Genomic DNA, 21232 nt, shown 5'->3' on the forward strand with positions numbered 1-21232 from the left:
TGAGGTGGGCAGATCACCTGAGGTCAGGTGTTTGAGACCAGCCTGGCCAACACGGTGAAACTCCATCTCCACTAAAAATATAAAAATTAGCTGGGCGTGGTGGCACACGCCTGTAGTCCCAGCCACTCAGGAGGCTGAGGCAGGAGAATCACATGAACCCAGGGGGCAGAGGTTACAGTGACCTGAGATCGTGCCACTGCACTCTAGCCTGGGCGACAGAGCGAGACTCCAGCTCGGAAAAAAAAAAAATTCTCCCTTGCTGAAGCCACACACCTGACTCCCCTCAGGGCCCAGCTGCCCAGTTTGGGGGTCCCTCTGCTAGGACAAAGCATGCCCAGTAGAAGCTGGGCACAGATGGTAGCTTTGTGAGGCCAGATGGCTCGGGGTGGCTCAGCCGGGGCTTGGGTGGGCCCTGGAGGCACCTGGTCCAGTCTTGGTGTTGGACCCAGGCTGATGAAAGATGCTGCTCCAGACATTTGCGAGGAACTAAATTTCATTAGAGGACCCAATTAGTGACATATCTTTCCACCCACTCTCAGGTGATTCCAGGTGGCATTTACTAGGAACACTGAGTGCTGGAGATGAAGGGAGCAGACTTGAGGCCTCAGGTGCTGCAGGGTCCATGATGGCTTCTTGGGGTGCCTTGGCGGATGGGGAGAGACTCTGAGCTGTGTATCCAGAAACATCAGTGCCATAGACCTCCTGCGAGGCTTCAGGTGAATTGAGATTGCTCTCTGGGCCTGAACTAAGATAGCCACAGTAGATGACCTCAGAGGAACTTCCAACTAAAATAATGATAGCTAACACTCTTAAGACACTTCTACTGTGTACCAGGCTCTCTACCAATATTTATTCATCTAATCCTCTTGACACCTTCGAGGCAGGAAGGGGCTATTATAAGCCTATTTTAAAGATGAGGAAACAGGCTCAGGGAGGTTAAGTGACTTGCTCAGAGTCACACAGCCAGTAAGTGGTAGAGCCAAGATTCAAATCCAGGTTATGTGGCTGTGGAGCTCATTACTTCCACCATGCTATACTGCCTGGTGCAACCCAACTTCTCTGGAACTCTCACAGTGCCTGGCACAGCAATGGGCACTGCCATCAGTGCTCAATAAGAATTCAAAAACAGGAAAATAAGAAAAAACTGGTAGCCTGAAAGAGTGTGATGGCGGCTTGTGGGAGTGGGACTGGATAGCTGAGCAGGAGGGAGATGCCACGTCCTTGGATGTCCTCTGGTGCTGTATGGCTTTTTTTACTATGTATCTATGGTATCAGCACTAATAACAGCATAAAGCATTATGAAAGCTGACAACAGTGCTTGTACCAGGGATGGGACAGGAGGATCAGAAGACAGGGGTGCCCAGGACACTTCCACTGGATATTTTTCATGTGTTTAAAATGTTGAAGCATCTGCATATATTACCTCATCCAAAAAAAATACTTACTTTAAAAATTATCCAAGGACCAATCAAGCAAAGATCAGCTAGAGAGAAACTGGCAGGAGGGGGAGCTCTGGGGATGAAAAATAACCATCTAGGGGTTACCGCAGAGTTGAGGGAGACAAAGGAGGAAATGGAGGGGCCTGTACAAGTGTCCTTCCTTCTCTGGGAGACTCCTCGTATATCTAAATCAAGCCCACCCGACTCTCACTCTGCAGGCAGGGATACTGAGGCCCAAAGAGTCAAAGAAAAGTGGGTGTAGGAGACACTGAGACTCAGCGATGAACAAAGTTCTTCTCTCTTTACTCCTAACGCAGCCTTTTAGGCTCCACGGTGCACACAGTAAACACCACATACCTAGACCAGAGCAAGGAGGCCTGACGCCAGCTGTGTGCTGCTCCATCCCATCCTTCCTCCACCCAGATGTGCACATCACATCATTTTTACAAAGTCTACAGGAAGAGGAAAGGCAGCAGCTTCCACCGCTTGGATGTCTTCTACGTGTTGTACACACATTCTCCCGAATTCTCACAAGGTATCTCTAACTCCATTTTGCAAAGCACAGGCTGAGGCCTAGATCAGTTACATACCACGGTCAAGATGCACAGCTAGAAAGGGCCACTGATGCAAACCCAGGCCTTTGGGCCTCCCAAGTCCGCTCATTTTTACTATCTCAAGCCACCCCTCACAGACGGCATTTCCCATCAGTTTAGCACAAGTCCCACCTGGAAACTATTTGTAAGTGCCTTTGTCTTCACATTCTGAGTTGTATGGGGCTGGGTGAGAATCTCATCACACCATAAGGTTGGGCCCCTGCCTCCAACCTGAGCTAGACCCCAATCTTCCCTAGAAAATTACCAGCGACCCCTTTCTTAGAAACATCTGAATAAACGGACTCAGTAAATTCCCTCGGTAGCATTACCCAACACTTTGCCCCCTTTACATCGATGATTCCTTTAATTTACTTCTTCCCAGTAGAGGCTTATCCTCAAATAAACTTCCTGGTTTTAACACACAGCCCTCCCTTTTCCCAATGCAGAAAAGGGACCATGTCCTGTTCTCGCTGGACAAAAACGGAGCTAGACCTGAATCCTCAGAATTCCCAGAGCTGTCTGGGTCCAATATCCCATGCAATGATATCGTGGCCTGATGCATTGCTCATTTTGACTCATTTATCATTTGTACAAATGACTTCCTGGAGGCTTTATGAGGGCCTATGTGTTAAACCCGGCGCAACGCAGGCAGCAGCTGAGACTCATTTGGATCACAGACTCTGTGACGGAAACAAGAGGGCCTGAAGACCGTACCCAGGACTGAATTTGGTACCCAATGTCCCAGCATCTAAGACATCAGGAGCCAGGAGACATCCCATGTTGGCAAGACCCCTTCAGTTCTCTCCAGCCTTTTCCTCCAACCCAGTGGTTCTCGAGAGGGTCCCTGGATCAGCAGCATCCGTATCTGCATCACCTGGGAACTTGTTAGCAATGAAATTCTCAAGTCCCCCCTGCCCCAAAACTAAATAAGAGACTCTGGGTGGGTCCAGTAGTCTGTGTTCAGAAGCCCTCCAGAGGATTCTGAGGCTCACTCAAGTTTGGCGGCCCTGCTCTAACCCATTTAAACTGACAACAGCCACTGTGACAATTGCAGCTGCTACCAAGGACTGGGAACCTACTATGTGCAAAGGGTTAAACACACACTCTCATCCATTAATCCTCATAGCAAAGGACACCTTATTCCACGCATCCAGCTCTGGGCTAGGTGCGTTGTGTGCATGGTGTCATTTACTCCTCACTATAACCCTCTTTAGTATTATTATGCCCCATTTTACAGATGAGGACATTGAACCCCACAGGGTTGAAGCAACTTGCCCACAGTCATACAATTCAGAAGTGGCAGTTAAGATGAAAATTCAGATCGGTTGGATTCCAAAGCCATGTTCTTTCTGTCCATTCATGGAAGTTCCCTAGGGTCTCTCACACCTACATCGGTCTGGGTCAGGTGAGATTCGAAGAGGGGCGGAGGCAGGCAGGGTGAGGAGAAAGAACCCAGCCTCAACTCCACAGTGCCTTCCAGCTACAATGTGAAAGGAAGCCGCGTTATGCATTTAAAGGCACAGCCATCTGTGCCGAAGGAACATAAAAAACAGGGATTCAGGAGGCATCAGTTCTTGGCCTCTCTGTAACTTCACCCAGCTGGAGGCCTTTTCTTTTCCTTCTTTGGACCTCAGTTCCTGCACCAGATAATCTTTATCCTCTACAAGGCTGAGATAATTTGCTCCCTTCTCTGATCTCATCTCTCCAACCACACTGGTCTGCTTTCTATTCCCTAAAACTCAAACTCGCACTGAACTCAGAGCCTTTGCACAGCTATTCCCTCTACCTGGAACACTCTTCCTCCTCATATTCCCATTGCTGGCTCTTTGTCATTTAGGCTTTATCTCAAATATCATCTCCTTAGCCTTCCCTGACTACCTTACTTAACATTATCTCCTAGCCCATCATCGCTCCATTTTCATTCCACTTAACAGAACCTGAATTCTTTAATTGGTTACCTATTAATTGTCTGTTTCCCCCACCCCAGTTTCACTCGTTTCCCAATATGTCCCTAGCACTCTAGCACCTAGAACATTGTTCAACACTGAGCAGCTCATTAAATACTAGCTGAATGAATAAACACCAGAAAAGAAAACCTGGACTCAGAGGTCAAAGCTCTGGATCCTTAATATGTGACCTTGGCAAGCCACTTCGCCTCTTTGAGCCTGTTTCCCTACTTGCTTCATGAGGAAATGGGCTAGATGCTCTCCAAGGGTCCTTCCAAGACTGGAAGTCTTGGAAAGCCAGACCTGGAAGCAGCCCAGCTGGTCCATCCAGAGAAGGCAGCTGGCCAGGGTCCCAGCAGCAGCTGCCCTCTCCCCACCCCCATCCACATCCCTGCCCAGCCACGCCATCATCTCACTCCCCCGTCGCAGAAACTGTTAATGAAGTGCGCACTGCTAAATGCAGTTACAATTACGGGGGCTAAGAATAAGGCGCTGACATCAGCCTCCTCAGTTTCCGAGTGAATCAGAAGGGGAGGGGGGAGGAAGGAGAAAAGGGGAGGGGGGATGGCGCTCTGGAGCTGTCAAGTGGAAATAGCACAGCGTTAAATATAATCCAGCATTGGCCTACATCAGTCTGGAGAGGCAGGTGATGGCTTGGCCCCCAGGGCCAGGGCAGACAACTGGATTCTTCAAGGAGGCCAGGCAGCCATGGCAGCTGAGGGCCAACTGTGACAGGGATCATCCAGGAACCAATGGCCAGGAAGGCCCTCCGACGGGTGGGTGGATTGTAGCAGGGTGTTAGACCCTGGTGGGGTACATCACACCCAGGCCTTTGCCACCTGCTGTTCTGACAGCACAAGCATAGCCCCAGGAGCTTACACAGTCCTGTCTCACCCAGGATCTCACTTCATGCCCAGAAGCAGAAGATAGCCTAGAGTCAAACACACTTGGATTTGAATTGCCACCCTACAACCTGAGAAAGTCATGAATTCAACTGCTCTGAGCTGCCTGGCTTTCCTCATCTGCAAAATGGGTACATCTGCAACAGCAGCTACCCCTTTGGGTTGCCATAGGATTCAGTGCAATCACAGAAAGCACTGAGCTCAGCCAAGCAAGCCCATCAATCATTTTATTTTTATAATCCTGAGATGCTTGAACAAAAATAATTAACCCTTTTTTTTCCAGATGAGGCTCAGGAAGGTTAAGAGATTTGCTTGAGGTCAGAGCCAGAGCGGATTCAAATCCAAGCCCAGTTATTTTTCTAATACAAAAAGGCAGTGGAACTGACAAGGAGCGCGGAATGGGGGAAGGTTTATAGTGGGGGAGATACTGCACCCTTTTGAGCACATTCACCGAAAGTGGCACCTTTCCAGCAATTTTTAAAAGACACGATGAAATGATGGTTGTTACGGCCATAGTGAAAAGACACAGAGGAGGCAGAGTAGCAAAAAGTCCCTGGGACAGGCGAGAGGGTCGGCAGAGGGTGAAGGCTTCCTTCCATTCTCGCTCTCCTCCGCACCTCTGCCCGCACCCCCACTCAGCCTTCAGTTGGAATTGGCTCTGCCTCTGGTTCTAGCGGGGAGTGGGGAGGGACACAGAGCCGCATCCTGAAAGGGAAACAAGGTAGATGGACCTCTCTCTCCCTTCCCACCAAACAGAACCAGATGGGCCTATGGCAGCTGCAAACCGAGGAAGCTGGAGCCAGGAGTCTGGGGGCTTGGGGATGGGGAAGGGGGTGCCTAAGGGAGAGAGAAGAGAAGGAAAGAGCTCTGACAGCACCAGAGCAGACCTGTAGACCAGTGATCTGTACAATGGGGTAAGGGGTGAATCCTCATGCACCTGATTTTTCTAAGATCATTTTTTCAGGATAATTTGATTAAAATAAAGTGATTTGGGCTGGGCATGGTGGCTCATGCCTGTAATCCTAGTAGTTTGGGAGGCTGAGACGGGAGGATCGTTGAGTTCAGGAGTTTGAGACCAGCCTGGTGACATAGTGAAACCCCATCTCTACAAAAAAAAAAAAAAAAAAAAAAATTAGCCAGGGGTGGTGGTGCACGCCTGTAGTTCCAGCTACTTGGGAGGTTGAAGTGAGAGGATCATTTGAGCCTGGGAGGCAAGGATTGCAGCAAGCTGAGATCGCACCACTGCACCCCACCCTGGGCGACAGAGTGAGACCCTGCCTCAAAGTAAATAAATAAATAAAGTGGTTTGTGTCCATACTCTCACCCCACCCCTCAACTTGAACTATGGGAACAACTGGTTCAATTTTCCATCATGCTTCAGTTATCCAAATCTAGAAGAGTTCTGCTCAGCTCTGAAAACATTAAGAAAATGGGAAGGGGGGTGTGGTCAGGAAGAAGGGAGATAGGAAATGTCCTGCCCTGGAGAGTGAGGATGGGAGTGGAGGCTTCAAAGTGGCAACCTCATGCCTCCATGTGGTCCTGATCATGAAGGATATTTTAAGGCCTCCTCCCTCATCCACCCAGCCAGCCTCCTTTTAGGGCTGAAGGATTCATTCCCACCATCTTAGAGGGAAGGGGTGAGACAGCAGGACATTTTGTTTCCCAGAAAAAGCTCAGGTCAAATTTCAAGGACAAAAGTTAGCACTTGGTCTGGGAAAGAAAACTCTGCCAAATGGAACAAAGGGGGAGGGGGAGAACTCCAGTGAGGTCACTCCAGGTGCCTGGGGGTGTGGGGAGAAATTGGAACTCTGATTCTCCCTGCCAGGATCTGTCTGGCAGGATATAGGTATCGCCGCCTCATCACCCAGAAGTACTCAGACTACCCCCTACATTTCCCCTCTGTCCAAAAATGGGGAGCGGGGCGCTGTGGTACTAGTTTTTGGATCCCATTCACTATCCCACCCCGCCCCCAGCCCAACAGATTTGGTCTGAGCGGAAGAGGGTGGTGCTGGGAAGGGCTTTCCAGCCCAGAGATGTGGCCCAAACCGCTAGGAGAGGGACCGGTAGCTGGCTGGTGTTGCCATGGCAACTTCCTCCCTGCGCTGGATCGAAGCTTCCATCCTATGGGCAAATCAGAGCTGGCTGCTCCAGCTTCTCCGCCCTTCTCCCGGGCGGGAGGGGGAGAACTGGACGCTGAAACCACTTGGTCAGGCTCAGGAACACCATGCTCAATTCCAGACCCTGATGTAACAACCCCCTTTGGCATCTGTTGGAAACTAGAGACACCCCAGCTCCCCAGCTAGGCCCCAAGGCAGAGTGTCAGGGCTGGGACTGTAGATGTGATTGGTGCAAATGAAGTGGTCAGGAAGACCAGGGAACCAGTGGCTGAAATCCTCCCCACCCTCTTGACTGGCAGGCGAGTCCCCCAAATCCCTATGTTTAAGCCACTTCAAAGAAGGAGGGCCCAGCTCTACCTTAATAACTACAACGCTGCAATAAAAAGTATTGCAATTATATTAAAATTATAAAGCTAGCATTTTGAGAATCAGCCTTCTCCCCTCCCCAAACCCACAGATTCTTTTCTATGGTCATGTTCAGAAACAACTCTTTCTCAGTAACAAGACAGATAACAGCTAACATGTATTGAGAGCCTACCTCATGCCAGGTACTGTACTAAGACCTCTGCACAGCACAAACAGCATAATAGTTCATTAAAAGCACAGATGCTTGGGTCAGATTGCCCAAGTTCAAGGCTTCATTAACTCACTTCCTGGCTGAGTGACCTTGAAGGAATTAATATGTCTGTGCCTCAGTTTTGTCATCTGAAAATGGGGATGTTAACAGGATGGCAGTTTCATAGGCTTGCTATGAGGAATGAGTTAATATATTTAACATGTCTGGGAATATGTCTCGCACAAAGGTAATCATTTGTAAAATGTTAACCCTATGCAGTCCACGTTATTATTTTTCTTCTTCCTTACAGATACGAAACTGAGGCCACGTGTCTAACTCCTCCCCAATTACAAACCCAGTGCCAACAAGGCTGGGCAACAAAACACACACACAAAAACGCCCCCAAGCACATGTTTTCCTAAAGCCCCAGCATCCTTGTGAAAGAGGGCAAAAGGAGCATCTCATGAAATAAGTTCAAAGTGCACGAGGGAAGATAACCCTTGAGAGGAATTCTAGGAACCAGTAATGACCAGCATCCTGGACCCACAGGGTGTGGAAAGAGGTGTGAGGAAGGCTTAGCTTCCTGTGCCCACCCCAGTGGCCAAGGATCTCAAGTCCAAATCAGGAATGAGCTCTGCCCCAGTTAAGGCTAATAAGAAAAAGGCTCCTTCTCACACCATTTCTCAGGAAACTAGCAAAAGGATGGCAACTAAACCCTGAAGATGGCTCTGGCTCAGTCTGGTTGGAAAAAGATGCATTCGACATGAGTTGGAAGCAGCAACAAAGGGGAGGCTCCGAGATGAGCCGGAGGCCTGTCAGGGACACATTTCTGAGACGGAGCCAGCAGAGACAGATAGGCATTAAGAGGACCAGGGGAGGGAGGGGAGAAGAGGCAGGTGGAGCCACGCCTGTGTCCAGTATGGGAGAGACCATTCCATTGCTTTTAGAAATCAGTTCAGCGCAGTGCTGTTCTAAAAGAATAAATCCAAAAGGCTTTTTTTAGGAGAAAATTAATGACTTTAAGGAGAATGAGAGAAATTAAGCACCAACACAACGCTGCCTACTTCCGACTTTCACCAGACATTCATTATTCTTCCGGAAATGAAAGTTGACTTTCTCCCTCCCCCTCCCAAATTTGAAGCATCCCTCAAGAACAGTGAGCACAAGATGCCCAAATCAAACTCTTGGTCACCAGCCGTGCCCCCAGGCCTCCTCACCTGGGAAATATTTTCTACAAAGTGAGGTCTGGATGTCTTAAAAATCCTCTTTCAGAGGGAGGGCTACTGGTTTAATGGAAAGAGAACCATAAACCTGATTTTAGTCTCAGCTCTGTGGCTGCCTCACTAGATGACCTTGGGATATATTACACACACACACACACACACACACACACACACCCATTCCAGGGCTTCAGTCACACACATACAAACACTCACACAAATGCACACACACACCCCCATCCATTTGCGGGCAAAAAGGGGATAGACAAGATGATTTCTAGGTCTCTTCCAAGTGAAACACTAAAGAATTTCGAGAAGTCTGCTGGAAAAAACAAACATGAGTGGACCTTTAAAAATATCATTAATACTACATGAAGTTATCTGTTCTGACTTAAGTGAAACCAGAGCAAGTTGCCTGCAGCCTGCAATAACCAAGGTGTTTGACCCATGACACAGGGTTTGAAGAAAAACCAAACCATTCCTGCCTCTGATGCTCCTACAAACCCACGGTCCTGCCCAGACCGGCTCTTGAGACCCAAGTGGCCTGCTGACCACTCTACTGTGTTGGGGAGGCCCCTACTTCTTCCCTCCTTGCCTTGTCCAGAATAATAATACAACCTCCCTCAGCTACATCAAGGCAGAAGTTAAACCTCTGAGCCTCAGTTGTTTTTTTCTGTAAAATGGTGCTTGTAAAAATGGTAAAATGTCTCTGCAGCAACCATCTTCACCCTTACCCCCATCCCCACCTCCAGGTCAATAGAAAGATAGGTCTACTGGGGATCTGCCTCACCCATCATTCACCAGTCAACAAATTCTTCTGAAGAACAGGCAGGAAGACATGACCACCACTTCATCCCATGATAGAACCTTGGTTGCCAGGTTGATCAGACAAGGGTCCCCAAAGACTAAGTCTAAATCTGGGCCCAGGAACTTCCTAAAACCGTAGGCTACCTTTTGTGGATGGTGCAGACATGCACTTCGGGAGAGACAGTCCATGGTTTCTCAGAGACTTGAAAGTGTCCATGAAACCATTTTGCTCCTCCAGCACATACGCTCCTCTGTTTTGTGCCCCCATTGAATTCAAATACTCTTGGATTTTCAGCTCACAAAACACTGAACTCCACCCTCACACCATACAGAGCCTTGCATCGATACGACGATCCCCATTTCAGAGATGAGGAAATCCAGGCTCAGGGGTGGCATGACTTGCCCAAGGTCACAGCTAACAAGTAGAGAATGAAGACTGGAACCTGATTCCGATTCCCAATGTGGCATTCTTTGAGGAACTGTCACCCAAGCCCTCTAGCTACCCCACCTGTTGGTGGATTCCCTTCCTCACCCCAGAACCAAATCCGGAGCGCTCATGTTCCTTCTGCCGGGTCCCAGGGCCCTAAAGAGTAGGTTTCCCTACAGCTCCCCACCCCTCCCTCTGGCTGAGGTTGTGCGCAGGCCTGGGAGGAGGAGGTTCAAGCCGCTGGATGGTGGCCGGCTTCAGCCCACCAAGAAAGGCGACTCCAGGGACGAGAGCACCTGAGGTCAGGGGCACACACCAGCGGGCGGACAAGTGTAGAGTTGGCGCCGCCCTACACCTCTCTCTGGGAAGTGAGGGGAGGAAAGGCCGTCACCTGGCCGGTTCCCCTGCGTCTGCCCCAGGCGTATAAGAAGCAGGAGTCTGGAGCCCCAGCCCCTGAGGAAAGGAGAGGAGAGACAATTGGGGGCGCTCAAGGCCTCGGGCGCCAGGCAGGGGTCTTGGGCAGGGATCCTCTGGATGCGGCCAAGACAAAGATGGAGAGGTAAGGTCTGCGCGCCACCTCCAATGGCGAGGGGCGCGTCGAAGCCCCAGGGTGGGACGGCCAAAGCCCCGGGCTTGAAGAGTGGGCACATTCAGGAGACTCGGGGAGGGTGGCGGGTCGGATCCAGGGACGAGGCAAGGGGCCTCCAATAGGCGCAGGTGAGGAGGGAGAGCTGGGTCCTGGCGACCCAAAGGGCCCACCTGCGGGAAAGGTGAATGCAGACGATCTTGGGGTCCCTGGGGGACAAGGCCAGAAGACAGCGCATCCTGGAGACCCTGCCGTCCCGTGGGTGCGGAAGGAGACCCTGGGGGCGCCTTCCCAGGGCGTTGGGGGAGGGAAGGAGGGCGCACGGGTCGGGGAGGGGGCCTCCGGACCAGGATCCCGGGACACCCCGGGGGTCTGGGGACGGGCCGCGCGCTTACCTGCGTCCTCATCGTCGAAGGAGTTCATGCACGGGAAGTAGATGGCGAGCGCCTCGAAGGAGGCGGATAGACTGAGGCGGCTCTGCGAGCGCTCCATGCCTGCACCAGCGCCGGGCGCCTCCGGCCGCTGCTCGGCGGCGGCAGGCGGCGGGCAGCAGCGCCCGTGTGACGGTCTGACGGCGTGGTGGCAACGGCCCGGGGGCCGATCCCGGGGGCTCGCTGCGGGGCTGGCGGGAGCGGCGGGGCCGGCGGGCGGGGCCAGGAGCTGGCGGCCGCCCGAACCCGAGCGCCTGCTCCCGGCGGCTGTGGCGGCAGCGGCGCAGCGAGGAGTGGCGGTGGCGGCGCAGCGCGCTCTGGCCCGCGGCGCCCCCAGCCGGCCGCGCGGGGCGGGCTTGGAGCGGCGCCGCAGCCAATCCGTGCCGCCGGGGGAGGGGGCGCCACTGCGGGGCGTGGGAGCCCAAAGGGAGCCTGCTGCGGCCCCTTCTAGCCGCCCCGGGCCCGGTAGTTGCGCGCTGGGAGGCAGGCGCGGGGCGAGGTTGTCTGGACCCTGGTCCGAGGGCTATCCCCGACCCCGCCGCGGCCCCCACCCTCAGCCGGCCGACTTGCGGAGAGGCCGGCGTCCAGTCCCCTACCCAAGACAGGCCTCTCCCAGAAACACGGGCGCGCTCGGAGGGGATGCGCTCAGAGGGTCCCGCCCAGACGGGTCGGCATTCGGCCTCCCACACAGAGACCCTCAGCTTCACACCTGCACCCACAGAGAAGCTCAAACAGGCACCCACACCTACACATTCACTCTGCAACATGCCCCGCAGACCCACCCCCTCACCGATGCGGGGACAGACACGTCCACGGACACACGCAGACTCACGCAGAGACCTGCAAACACACTCAGGGAGGCAGGCAGGCCACCCCTGGTGCCCGGCCTCCCACACGGGGAGACTCTCAGATGTCACAAAATCCCACGAAAGTTCAGGCAGGCATACACAGTCTCATGCATTCACACTTACCCACAGACACCCCAGAATTCATACACACACTCATACACTCAGATGAACACACAAGTCCAGATCCAGCACATACTCTATGTCGCCTACCCCCGTGACCATCTCAGCACTGTCAAACACTCAGACTGACACGGCCAGATGCACACCCCTTGACCCTTAGACACACTAGAGTAGCATACACACTCCAAAACACAGCCACACAGACTCCATCCCTCCCAGTGTGGGTGCATCCTGACGAACGGACTGACACCCTCAGACTCAGGCACACTGAGACACACTTGGCAGGCCCACACTCACAGACTCTCCCATTATCACCCTTGGCGACCCGCAGTCCTCAGATAACACACAGGCTCAGACGCTCGCAGCCCCAGGACAGAGACGAGCAGAATCGGAAACCCATGCTCCATTCCCTGCATGTGACCTGGGACATGAGGGTACCTGCCCACCTAATCAGGCCCCAGATGGCAGACAACCTTCCCAGTTGCTCACACACCTCTTTATGAAGCCATCTGGTGACATGGAAACAGTTCAGGCCTCAGAAAGAGATAGCCCGGAGTTTGAATCTCAGCTGTGGTGCCGTCTTTCTGGGTGGCCTATGGCAAAACTCTTTACCCCATGGGTCCTGTTCCTCATCTGTACAGTGGGAACAGGAATCTTCCATTTTGGATGGCTGTGAACTGCCTGTAAGATAACACAGGTGTTTGTTTTCTATTGCTGCATAACAAATGAAGCAGCTTAAAAACACCAATCTAGTGGTTTACAATCCTATGGATCAGAAGTCTGGGCAGCCTGAGCTGGGTTCTCTGCTTAGGGCCTCACAAGGTATTGGCCAGACTGGGCTCTTCTCTGCAGGGTCTGGAGAAGGATCTGCTTCCAAGATCATTCAGGTTGTTTGCAGGATTCAGTTCCTTGTGGTTGCAGGACTGAGGTTCCTGTGTCTTTGCTGGCTGTCAGTCAGGAGTTGATCTCAGCTCCTCGAAGTGGGTTTCTGGTCCTTACACATGGCCCCCTCCACCTTCAAGGCCTGCCTCAGGATGTCAAGCCATTCTCATCCTTCAGCAGAATCTTTCAACCTTGACTTCTGCGTACTGGCCTGAGAGATTCTGCCTTTAAAGGTCTCGTGTGATTAGATCAGGTCCACTCGCATGATGTCCCTTTGACATATAATGTAATATAATCATGGTAGCGATTTCTGATCATGGTCGCAGTTTCCACCCACACTCACACAAGGGCGGGATCATACAAGGTATTATATAAGGGCAAGGATCACTGGAGTTATTCTGACACATCTGACCATCCCAGTGTGCAAAACACCTAGCACAGTGCTGGCCTTCAGCAGGTGCTCCTGAGCCCTAGCCCCTTCCCAGGGACCAGATCTAGACTTTGGGGCATCCTGGTGTCATGGTTAAGAGTGCTGGTATAATCATCCCCATCTTGGTCAATGGCAGCTCCATTTTTCCAGAAATCTTGGATACTGGACTCCTCTGTCACACACACCACATTCAATCCATCAGCAACCCCTTTCATTTCTATACACAAAATGTAACCAAAAACTGACCACTTCTCTGCCCCAAACCCTCCCATCTCACAGTCAAAGTCCATGTTCTACAAGGTCCTAACTTCTTTGGCTCTGCCATCCCTCTGTCCTCATACCCAGGACACCCTGGTGGCTCATACCCAGGAAACCCCGGTGGCTCACTCGGCTTCAGAACCCCTGTACTGCTGTTCCCTCTGCCTGAAGCCCTCTCCCTTGCAAAGGGCTGTGTAGCTCACTCACAGATCTCTGCTCAAATGTCACTTTCTCTCTGAAGTCTTCCCTCACCACTCTTTATGAAGTAGCAAAAACCCCTCCCTGAAATGCCAGATCCTCTTTACACTGCTTTATTTTTCTCTGTAGCCCTCATCACCATCTGACACGTTTCATATATATGTGTGGGGGTACCTATATATATACGGACACACATATTTATGTATATGTGTGTATGCGTGTATATATATGCAAACACACATAGATGTGTATATGCATGTATATGTATGTGCATATATATACACACACATATACAACACACACATTTTTATTCTCGTGTATTTGTTTATTGTCTCTTTTTCCCATTCCCCAGAGCCCAGAAGGATGCCTGGCAAAAAGTTCGTGTTCAGTAAATTGTTGTTGATTGAACACCAGCCTTAGGAAGGACATAAGTATCCTTTGCATCCTCTCCCCATCTTACAGATAAAGAACTGAGGCTTACGAAGGGGGGACTTACTCAAGGTCACAGTGAGTAGGCCTCTGGTCAAAAATGGTGGGTGGGGGCCAGGTGCAGTGGCTCACGCCAGTAATCCTAGCACTTTGGGAGGCCAGCGCGGGTGGATCACCTGAAGTCAGGAGTTTGAGACCAGCCTGGCCAACATGCTGAAACCTCATCTCTACTAAAAATACAAAAATTAGCCAGGCATGGTGGCGGGCATCTGTAATCCCAGCTACTTGGGAGTCTGAGGCAGGAGAATTGCTTGAACCTAGGAGGCGGAGGTTGCAGTGAGCCGAGACCTCACCACTGCACTCCAGCCTGGACAACAGAGCAAAACCTCCATCTCAAAAAACAAAACAAAACAAAAAAAGGTGGGTGGAGAATCTAACCCAGCATAAGGATATCAAAGAAGGCTTCCCTGAGGATGTGATGTTGAAGCTGAAAATAGCACCTCCTATGTGCCTGGACTTCTTGGTGTGATTTCTCCTTTCTTGGTTAGCTCATGCCTAAAATTCCATCCATAGGCTTGGGGCCTGTAAGCTTAAATCATTTACCCTTTGTAAATACGTAATGTTTCCCCATGGGAAACTGAAGTGGTCAGCCACTTACACCTGGGTATGAATAATGCATTCTAAGAACAAGTTTGGGGGGTGGAGAGGGATGCTTAAGAATATGAATGAGGGAAGTGGTGGATGTGGATCCAGAGAAGGAAGGGATGGGAAACCAGAGATGAACTTCCAGGTTGGAATTCACAGCCCAGTGAGATGGAGGATGCCAAGAACCGGGCAGCTCAGTGGAGTGGAATGGAAGAAGCATTGCCTGACTTGGGTTTAAATGACTGTCCTTATTTTATTTATGTGACCTTGGGTGTGTTCCCTCAAGGTTCTCATCAAAAAATGAGAGTAATAGGCCGGGCGTGGTGGCTCACGCCTGCAATCCCAATACTTTGGGAGGCTGAGACAAGAGGATTACTTGAGGTCAGGAATTTGAGACCAGCCTGGCCAACATGGCAAAACCCTGTCTCTACTAAAAATTTAAAAAATTACCCAGGCATGGTGGTACACGCCTGTAACCCCAGCTACCTGGGAAGCTGAAGCACGAGAATTGCTTGAACCTGGGAGGTAGAGGTTGCAGTGAGCAGAGAGCACGCCACTGCACTTCAGCCTGGGTAACAGAACAAGACTGTCTCCAAATAAAAAGGAGAGAGAATAATTAACACCTCTTTGCACAATCGTGGTGAAGGTTGGATGTATACAGAGTGCGCCACATGTAATAGTTACTTGATAGATAAATGTATTGAATGTAAATTCCAAGTGCTCGCTATTGTACCCAGCTCTACAAATACAGGGATGAAAAAAGTAGATCTGGTGTCTGCCTTCACGGAGTTTATAGCTTGGTAATATTAGACAAAAAATTATGCCAATCATTATTTAAATTATTTAATTACTACCTTATCTAATAGTTGCATAATAATAATATTAATTGCAATTGTGAAAAGTGCCATAAAAGATATATATCTATATACTGTGTGTGTGTGTGTGTATGTGTGTATGTGCGTGTGTGTGTGTTTGAGTGAGATAGGGTGAGATGAGGTCTTGCTATATTGCCCAGGCTGGTCTGAAACTCCTAGCCTCAAGCAATCCTCCCGCCTTGGCCTCCCAAAGTGAGTAGGATGACAGGCGTGTGCCCCTGTGTCCAGCCCAGTATGTATATACGTTGCTGTGCATGTGTGTACATATGTGGGCAGCTTCAAGTAGGTGGAGAATCTAACCCAGCATGAGGAGATGGAAGAAGGCTTCCCTGAGGATGTGATGTTGAAAATGGCACTTCCTATGCACCTGGACTGTTCTTGGTCCTGTTCTTGGTCAAACTTGTTCTTAGAACACATTTTGCTTATTTATATCAGTAAGTAAACCAAATCACTGCCCTCACATTTGCTTTTTAAAATAACTCTGGGGCCAGGTGCAGTGACTCACGCCTGTAATCCCAACACTTTGGGAGGCTGAGGCGGGTCACCTGAGGTCAGGAGTTTGAGACCAGCTTGGCCAACGTGGAAAAACCCTGTCTCTACTAAAATTACGAAAATTAGCTAGGCATCGTGGCAGGTGCCTGTAATCCCAGCTCTCAGGGGAGCTGAGGCAGGAGAAGCACTTGAACCCAGGAGGCAGAAGTTGCAGTGAGCCGAGATTGTGCCACTGCACTCCAGCCTGAGGGATAGAGCAAAACCCTGTCTCTACTAAAATTACGAAAATTAGCTAGGCATCGTGGCAGGTGCCTGTAATCCCAGCTCTCAGGGGAGCTGAGGCAGGAGAAGCACTTGAACCCAGGAGGCGGAAGTTGCAGTGAGCCGAGATTGCGCCACTGCACTCCAGCCTGAGGGATAGAGCAAGACTCTGTCTCCAAAAAAATAAAATAAAATAACTCTGGGGCTGCTCTGGGAGGGATGGATTTGAGTGAATTCAGGAGCACCTCACCCCTTCTCTTCAGGTAAGTCCTGATTTGAACCAAAAAGCCATTGCTTGTTTTTCTTTTCCTTTCCTTTTTTTTTTTTTTTTTTGCCTCCTAGCCGAGGAAGATGGCTGAGAAAGGATGTCCCAGTGGAAAGGTGAAGTGGAGGAGGCTGAGCGTCCAAGGATCCTAAAGCCAGATAGGAGGCCATGGCTGTGGGAGGCTGAGACATGGATGGGAGGTAACAAGGCCTCGGCTAAGGAGAGGGCTGGGCCTGAAAGTTCCAGAGATCACTTGAGCAGGACTTGGTGACAGACTGGATGGGGTGAGGGTTGAGAAGGAAAAGGAGGAACAAAGACACTGCCAAGCTCTAAGCATTAAGAGAAATAGCACATACAGATGGAGGCGTCCTCTTCAGGCACCTTTCCCTAAGCTGAAGCCTTCAGGGGAGTGCTCCTTAAATTTTACATATTTTGCAAGACCCAGCTGAGTGGCTTTCATCTAAAGAAGTGAAAAGTGGCTGAAATGTAGTTAGTTAAACCTCTAGGGGGTCCTAGTTGCAGTTTTGTCCGAGAGAGAAAGACTGATCTTGTCTGTGTTCTGCCTGCTGTGTGTGTGTGTGTGTGTGTGTGTGTGTAAAATTTCCCTGCTAATGTGCATATCTCTGATAAGAATTTCTGCATATCTGTGTCATTGTCTTTGAGGCAATAACCTTGTGTCTGAATATGTCCTTGCAAGGTGCATGTCCTTGTGTTAAATGTGTTCAGTCTAGTTGTGAGTGTGACATGTATTCTGGTCTTTGCCTGTACTGATATGTGGGTATGTATGTGTGTGTGAAAGACACAAACACACACACACAAAGACAGAGAAAGACAGTGCCTGTCTCTGTGTGCACATGAGCCATGTGTTCTCGTTTCCATGTGGTTCTATGTTGTGTTTGTGTCGTCTGTAGATGCTGTGTCCTTCCCTGTGTTTGCCTTATCTCTAAGTGTATTGGTGTCTGCATGTAACTGAGTTGAGTTAGCCGTATTCGAGTGTCTGTGTAAGGTTTCTGTAATGCCTATGCTTGTGTGTGTCTCCTTGCATCCTGGTCAGTGTGAATGCATCCCTGACTGTGTGTGAATGTTGTTTTGTGAACTTGTCCATGTTGACTGGTAGCTTGAGAGGGGACTCATATTTTCTTGGATTAATCTCAGTCTTTAAGTGGCTAACACATGCCTTAGAGCTAATAGGGATAGAGATATTAAAATCTGTTATAAACTCCAAATCCCCTAACTACTTACCTAACCATTAATTTATTCTTTCATCTATCCATCCATCCATCCATCCATCCATCCATCCATCCATCCATGCATCCATTTCTCCCTCCCTTTCTTTCTCCCTCCCTCCTTCCTGATCTCACTGGCATTTAGTAGCTATGTAGTTATTTCTCTTAGGCACGAGTTTTCTCATCTATTAAATGGAGATGATAAAGTAGCTACCTGATAGGGCTGTGGATATCGGGTAGAAATTTAAGTGGGATAGCACATACAAAATACTTAACGTGTCGCCTAACACATAGTAGGTGCTCACTATATTAACGATTATTGTCACATCACTGTGGTCACTATGATTCAGCAAATTCTCATCAGCACTTTGCTAAGGGCCACCCCTGAGCTAGAAGCTGGTGAGGCCTTATCCATAGCAGAGGCCATTAAGTGCCTCTGCCATCACCTTCTTGTGTGACCTCGGACAAAGCCTATGCCCTGTCTGAACCCATAGAGTGAGTAGAGCACCCTTGCCCCACCTTCTTGCAGAGATTCTGGGGGCATCTACACTTCTGAACCTGCAAGGAGCTGTGCAGTTACGTAGCAGGTCAGGGGACATTCCAAAGCCTTAAAATGGCAGAGGCCTGTCCTGGGTCATCAAGAGAGTCAGGCACCAGACCCCATGGTACTTCAGGCCAAAGCCAGACCCCCTGGCACTGACAGGCCTTCCTGTCATTTCTGGTCCCTGATCTCCCTCTGGGGACGCACCTAGCAGGAAGTCATGGGGCAGAACTTCTTCACTTCTCCACCATTTGTCTCTCACTTACTATTTGGTGGGCCTGGCCTTATTTTTAAAAGAAAAAAGGGAATAAGGTGAGGAGTGTGATTTCTGTCCCAATAAGTCACTACTGTGAACAAGAGACAGAGACAGAGAAAGAAGGAGAGAAAAGGTAGAAAGAGACAGAAACTAAGAAAGAGACATGGGACACTGTAACAGAAACACAAAGAGACAGGGAATGGAAGAGGCAGAGGCAGAAACAGGAGAGAGGGAGGAAGATGGTTGGAGACAGGAAGATATCAGAATAAAGTCAGGCTTTCTTGCAGACCTGATTTGGGCTGCCTCAATTTACAAAGCTGTATGAGCCCTGTAGCAAGGACTGCCACTCTCCTCAAGCCACCCTAATCCAACACGCCTGCGTACTCACACACTCACACATACATTCACACACTCTTAAACATTCATCCTCAAATGCTTATACATGCATGCTCACAAAATGGAGGAAGAGGAGGCAGGGGCCTCAAGGTAGGGGTGGATTCTGGTCATCAGGAACCCCCTGTGTGACATTATGCAATGCCAAGACACATCCCATTTGAGTCTCAGTTTCCTCATTTGGAAAATAAACCCGCAGACCTCATTCAGTGGTTTCAAGTCTAAAGGAGATAATGGATGTAAAAAAATTTTAGAAATAATGGAAAAGTTTGGGAAAGGACCTTTGGAACTAGGCAAGCGAATTATACCACTCACATGGAAAATTGCTGGGAAAATGTGCAGTTGAGGAAAGTGGGGAAGGATAATGAGTGATCATGAGCACTATCAAACCCCAACACATTTTAAAACTACAGTAAGATTTTTTGTTTGGTTGGTTTTGTTGTTGTTGTTGTTGTTGTTTTAGATGGAGTCTTGTTCTGTTGCCCAGGCTGGAGTGCAGTGGCACGATCTCGGCACACTGCAACTGCCGCCTCCCTGGTTCAAGCGATTCTGCTGCCTCAGCCTCCCGAGTAGCTGGGACTACAGTTGCACGCCACCACACCCAGCTAATTTTTGTATTTTTAGTAGAGATGGGGTTTTGCCATGTTGACCAGGATGGTCTCGATCTCTTGACCTCGTGATCCGCCAGCCTTGGCCTCCCAAAGTGCTGGGATTACAGGCGTGAGCCACTGTGCTCAGCCCAGTAAGTTCTTTTAAAGGCCAAAAAAAAAGTTGGATTCCCTTCATATGTAAAGAGCACTTGCAAAACAGTACAAAAAAGGCCATCATTCCTGTGGGAAATGGAGAAAGGCTCTTAACAGGCAATTCACAGGAAAAAAAAAAATACAAATGACATGTAAACAGGAAAAAGTTATTCAGCATTTCTCACTATTAACAGAATGTCAGTTAAAACAAATGCAAGCCACTGCACTCCAGCCTGGGCAACAGAGCGAGACTCCATCTCAAAAAAAAACCAAAAAAACAAAAAAAACAAATGCAAGCCATCATTATTTACCCATCAGTCTAACAAAGAAGTTGCTTGAAAATAAACTGTATGGGGAAAGGAGTGAAGAAATAGACACAGTCACACATTGTTAGTGGGAGTATATATTAATTGATGAAAACTTTGGAGATTAATTTGTTAGTGTCTATCAAAATATTTAAATTCACAAACCATTTAACTTAGCAATTCACCATTTGAACAGAGCAATTCCACTTCTAGGAATTTATTCTACATTCTACATATATACTTGCACATATGCAGGAAGATAATGCATAAAGAATGTTTTGTAGCATTGTTTGTAATAGCAAGAGATTGAAAATAAGCCAGGTACCCATAAAATAAACTATGACACATCCATATAGGGGAATTCTATAGTCATTAAAATGAACGAGGTGGATGGGTTTGGCACTGATAGCCTAGATATATAATGAAATTAGAAAGCAATGTCTGAACAGTATGTATAGTGCACTCCCATCTGTGTCCGAAATACATATGTATGTAGGCATTTAAATATAAATCTTTGAATGGGCACACAGATTTCAGGAGCCATACACAGGAAGCTATTAATGGTGATTCCCTTAGGTACACAAGACTGAAAACTTCTGGGTGGTGGTCCGTGTCCTTTGCTTTACACCCTTCTCTAGGATATGATTTTTTTTTTTTTTTTTTTTTTACCATGAGCATATATGGTTTGGAATAAGATAATTGTAAGTACATTTTTCACCTAAAAAAAGGAGTTGGTATCCATAGTTAGTAAATAATTACAACATAAATGTGTTACTTGGACCAGGGTTACCTACAAGCTTCCTGTTATCTGTGACTTCAGTAACATGGATTAGGCTCAGAATCCCCCTCGGGACCACCCTCAGGGTGGGAGTATGCTTTGCCGCCAGTCTCCTGGGAATGGGAAAGTAGGCTAGGCTGCTCAAAATAACCACCTGCCATTTCCCAAGCTGGTCACTTTCTCTCCTGAGCCAAGGGAGGCTCCGGCTGGGTGGAAAAGGTGGATTCGTCTTTCCAGGAACCACAGCCTTTTTCTGCTACACA

The 21232-nt window shown here is 49.2% G+C and overlaps 1 protein-coding gene across 1 annotated transcript in view; it reads right to left on the reverse strand.

The window, feature by feature from the left end:
* Positions 1-11337, reverse strand: part of RIMS4 (regulating synaptic membrane exocytosis 4) — a 58070-nt gene extending 46733 nt beyond the window's left edge. Inside the window, exon 1 of the mRNA XM_003904699.3 lies at positions 10989-11337. Within this exon, the coding sequence (XP_003904748.1) occupies positions 10989-11085 (97 nt within the window). The 5' untranslated portion in view covers positions 11086-11337. The remainder of the gene's footprint in view (positions 1-10988) is intronic.
* Between the last annotated feature and the right edge of the window lie 9895 nt (positions 11338-21232).

Source organism: Papio anubis, chromosome 16 (genome assembly GCF_008728515.1).
Source record: "Papio anubis isolate 15944 chromosome 16, Panubis1.0, whole genome shotgun sequence".
Classification (NCBI taxonomy): domain Eukaryota; kingdom Metazoa; phylum Chordata; class Mammalia; order Primates; family Cercopithecidae; genus Papio; species Papio anubis.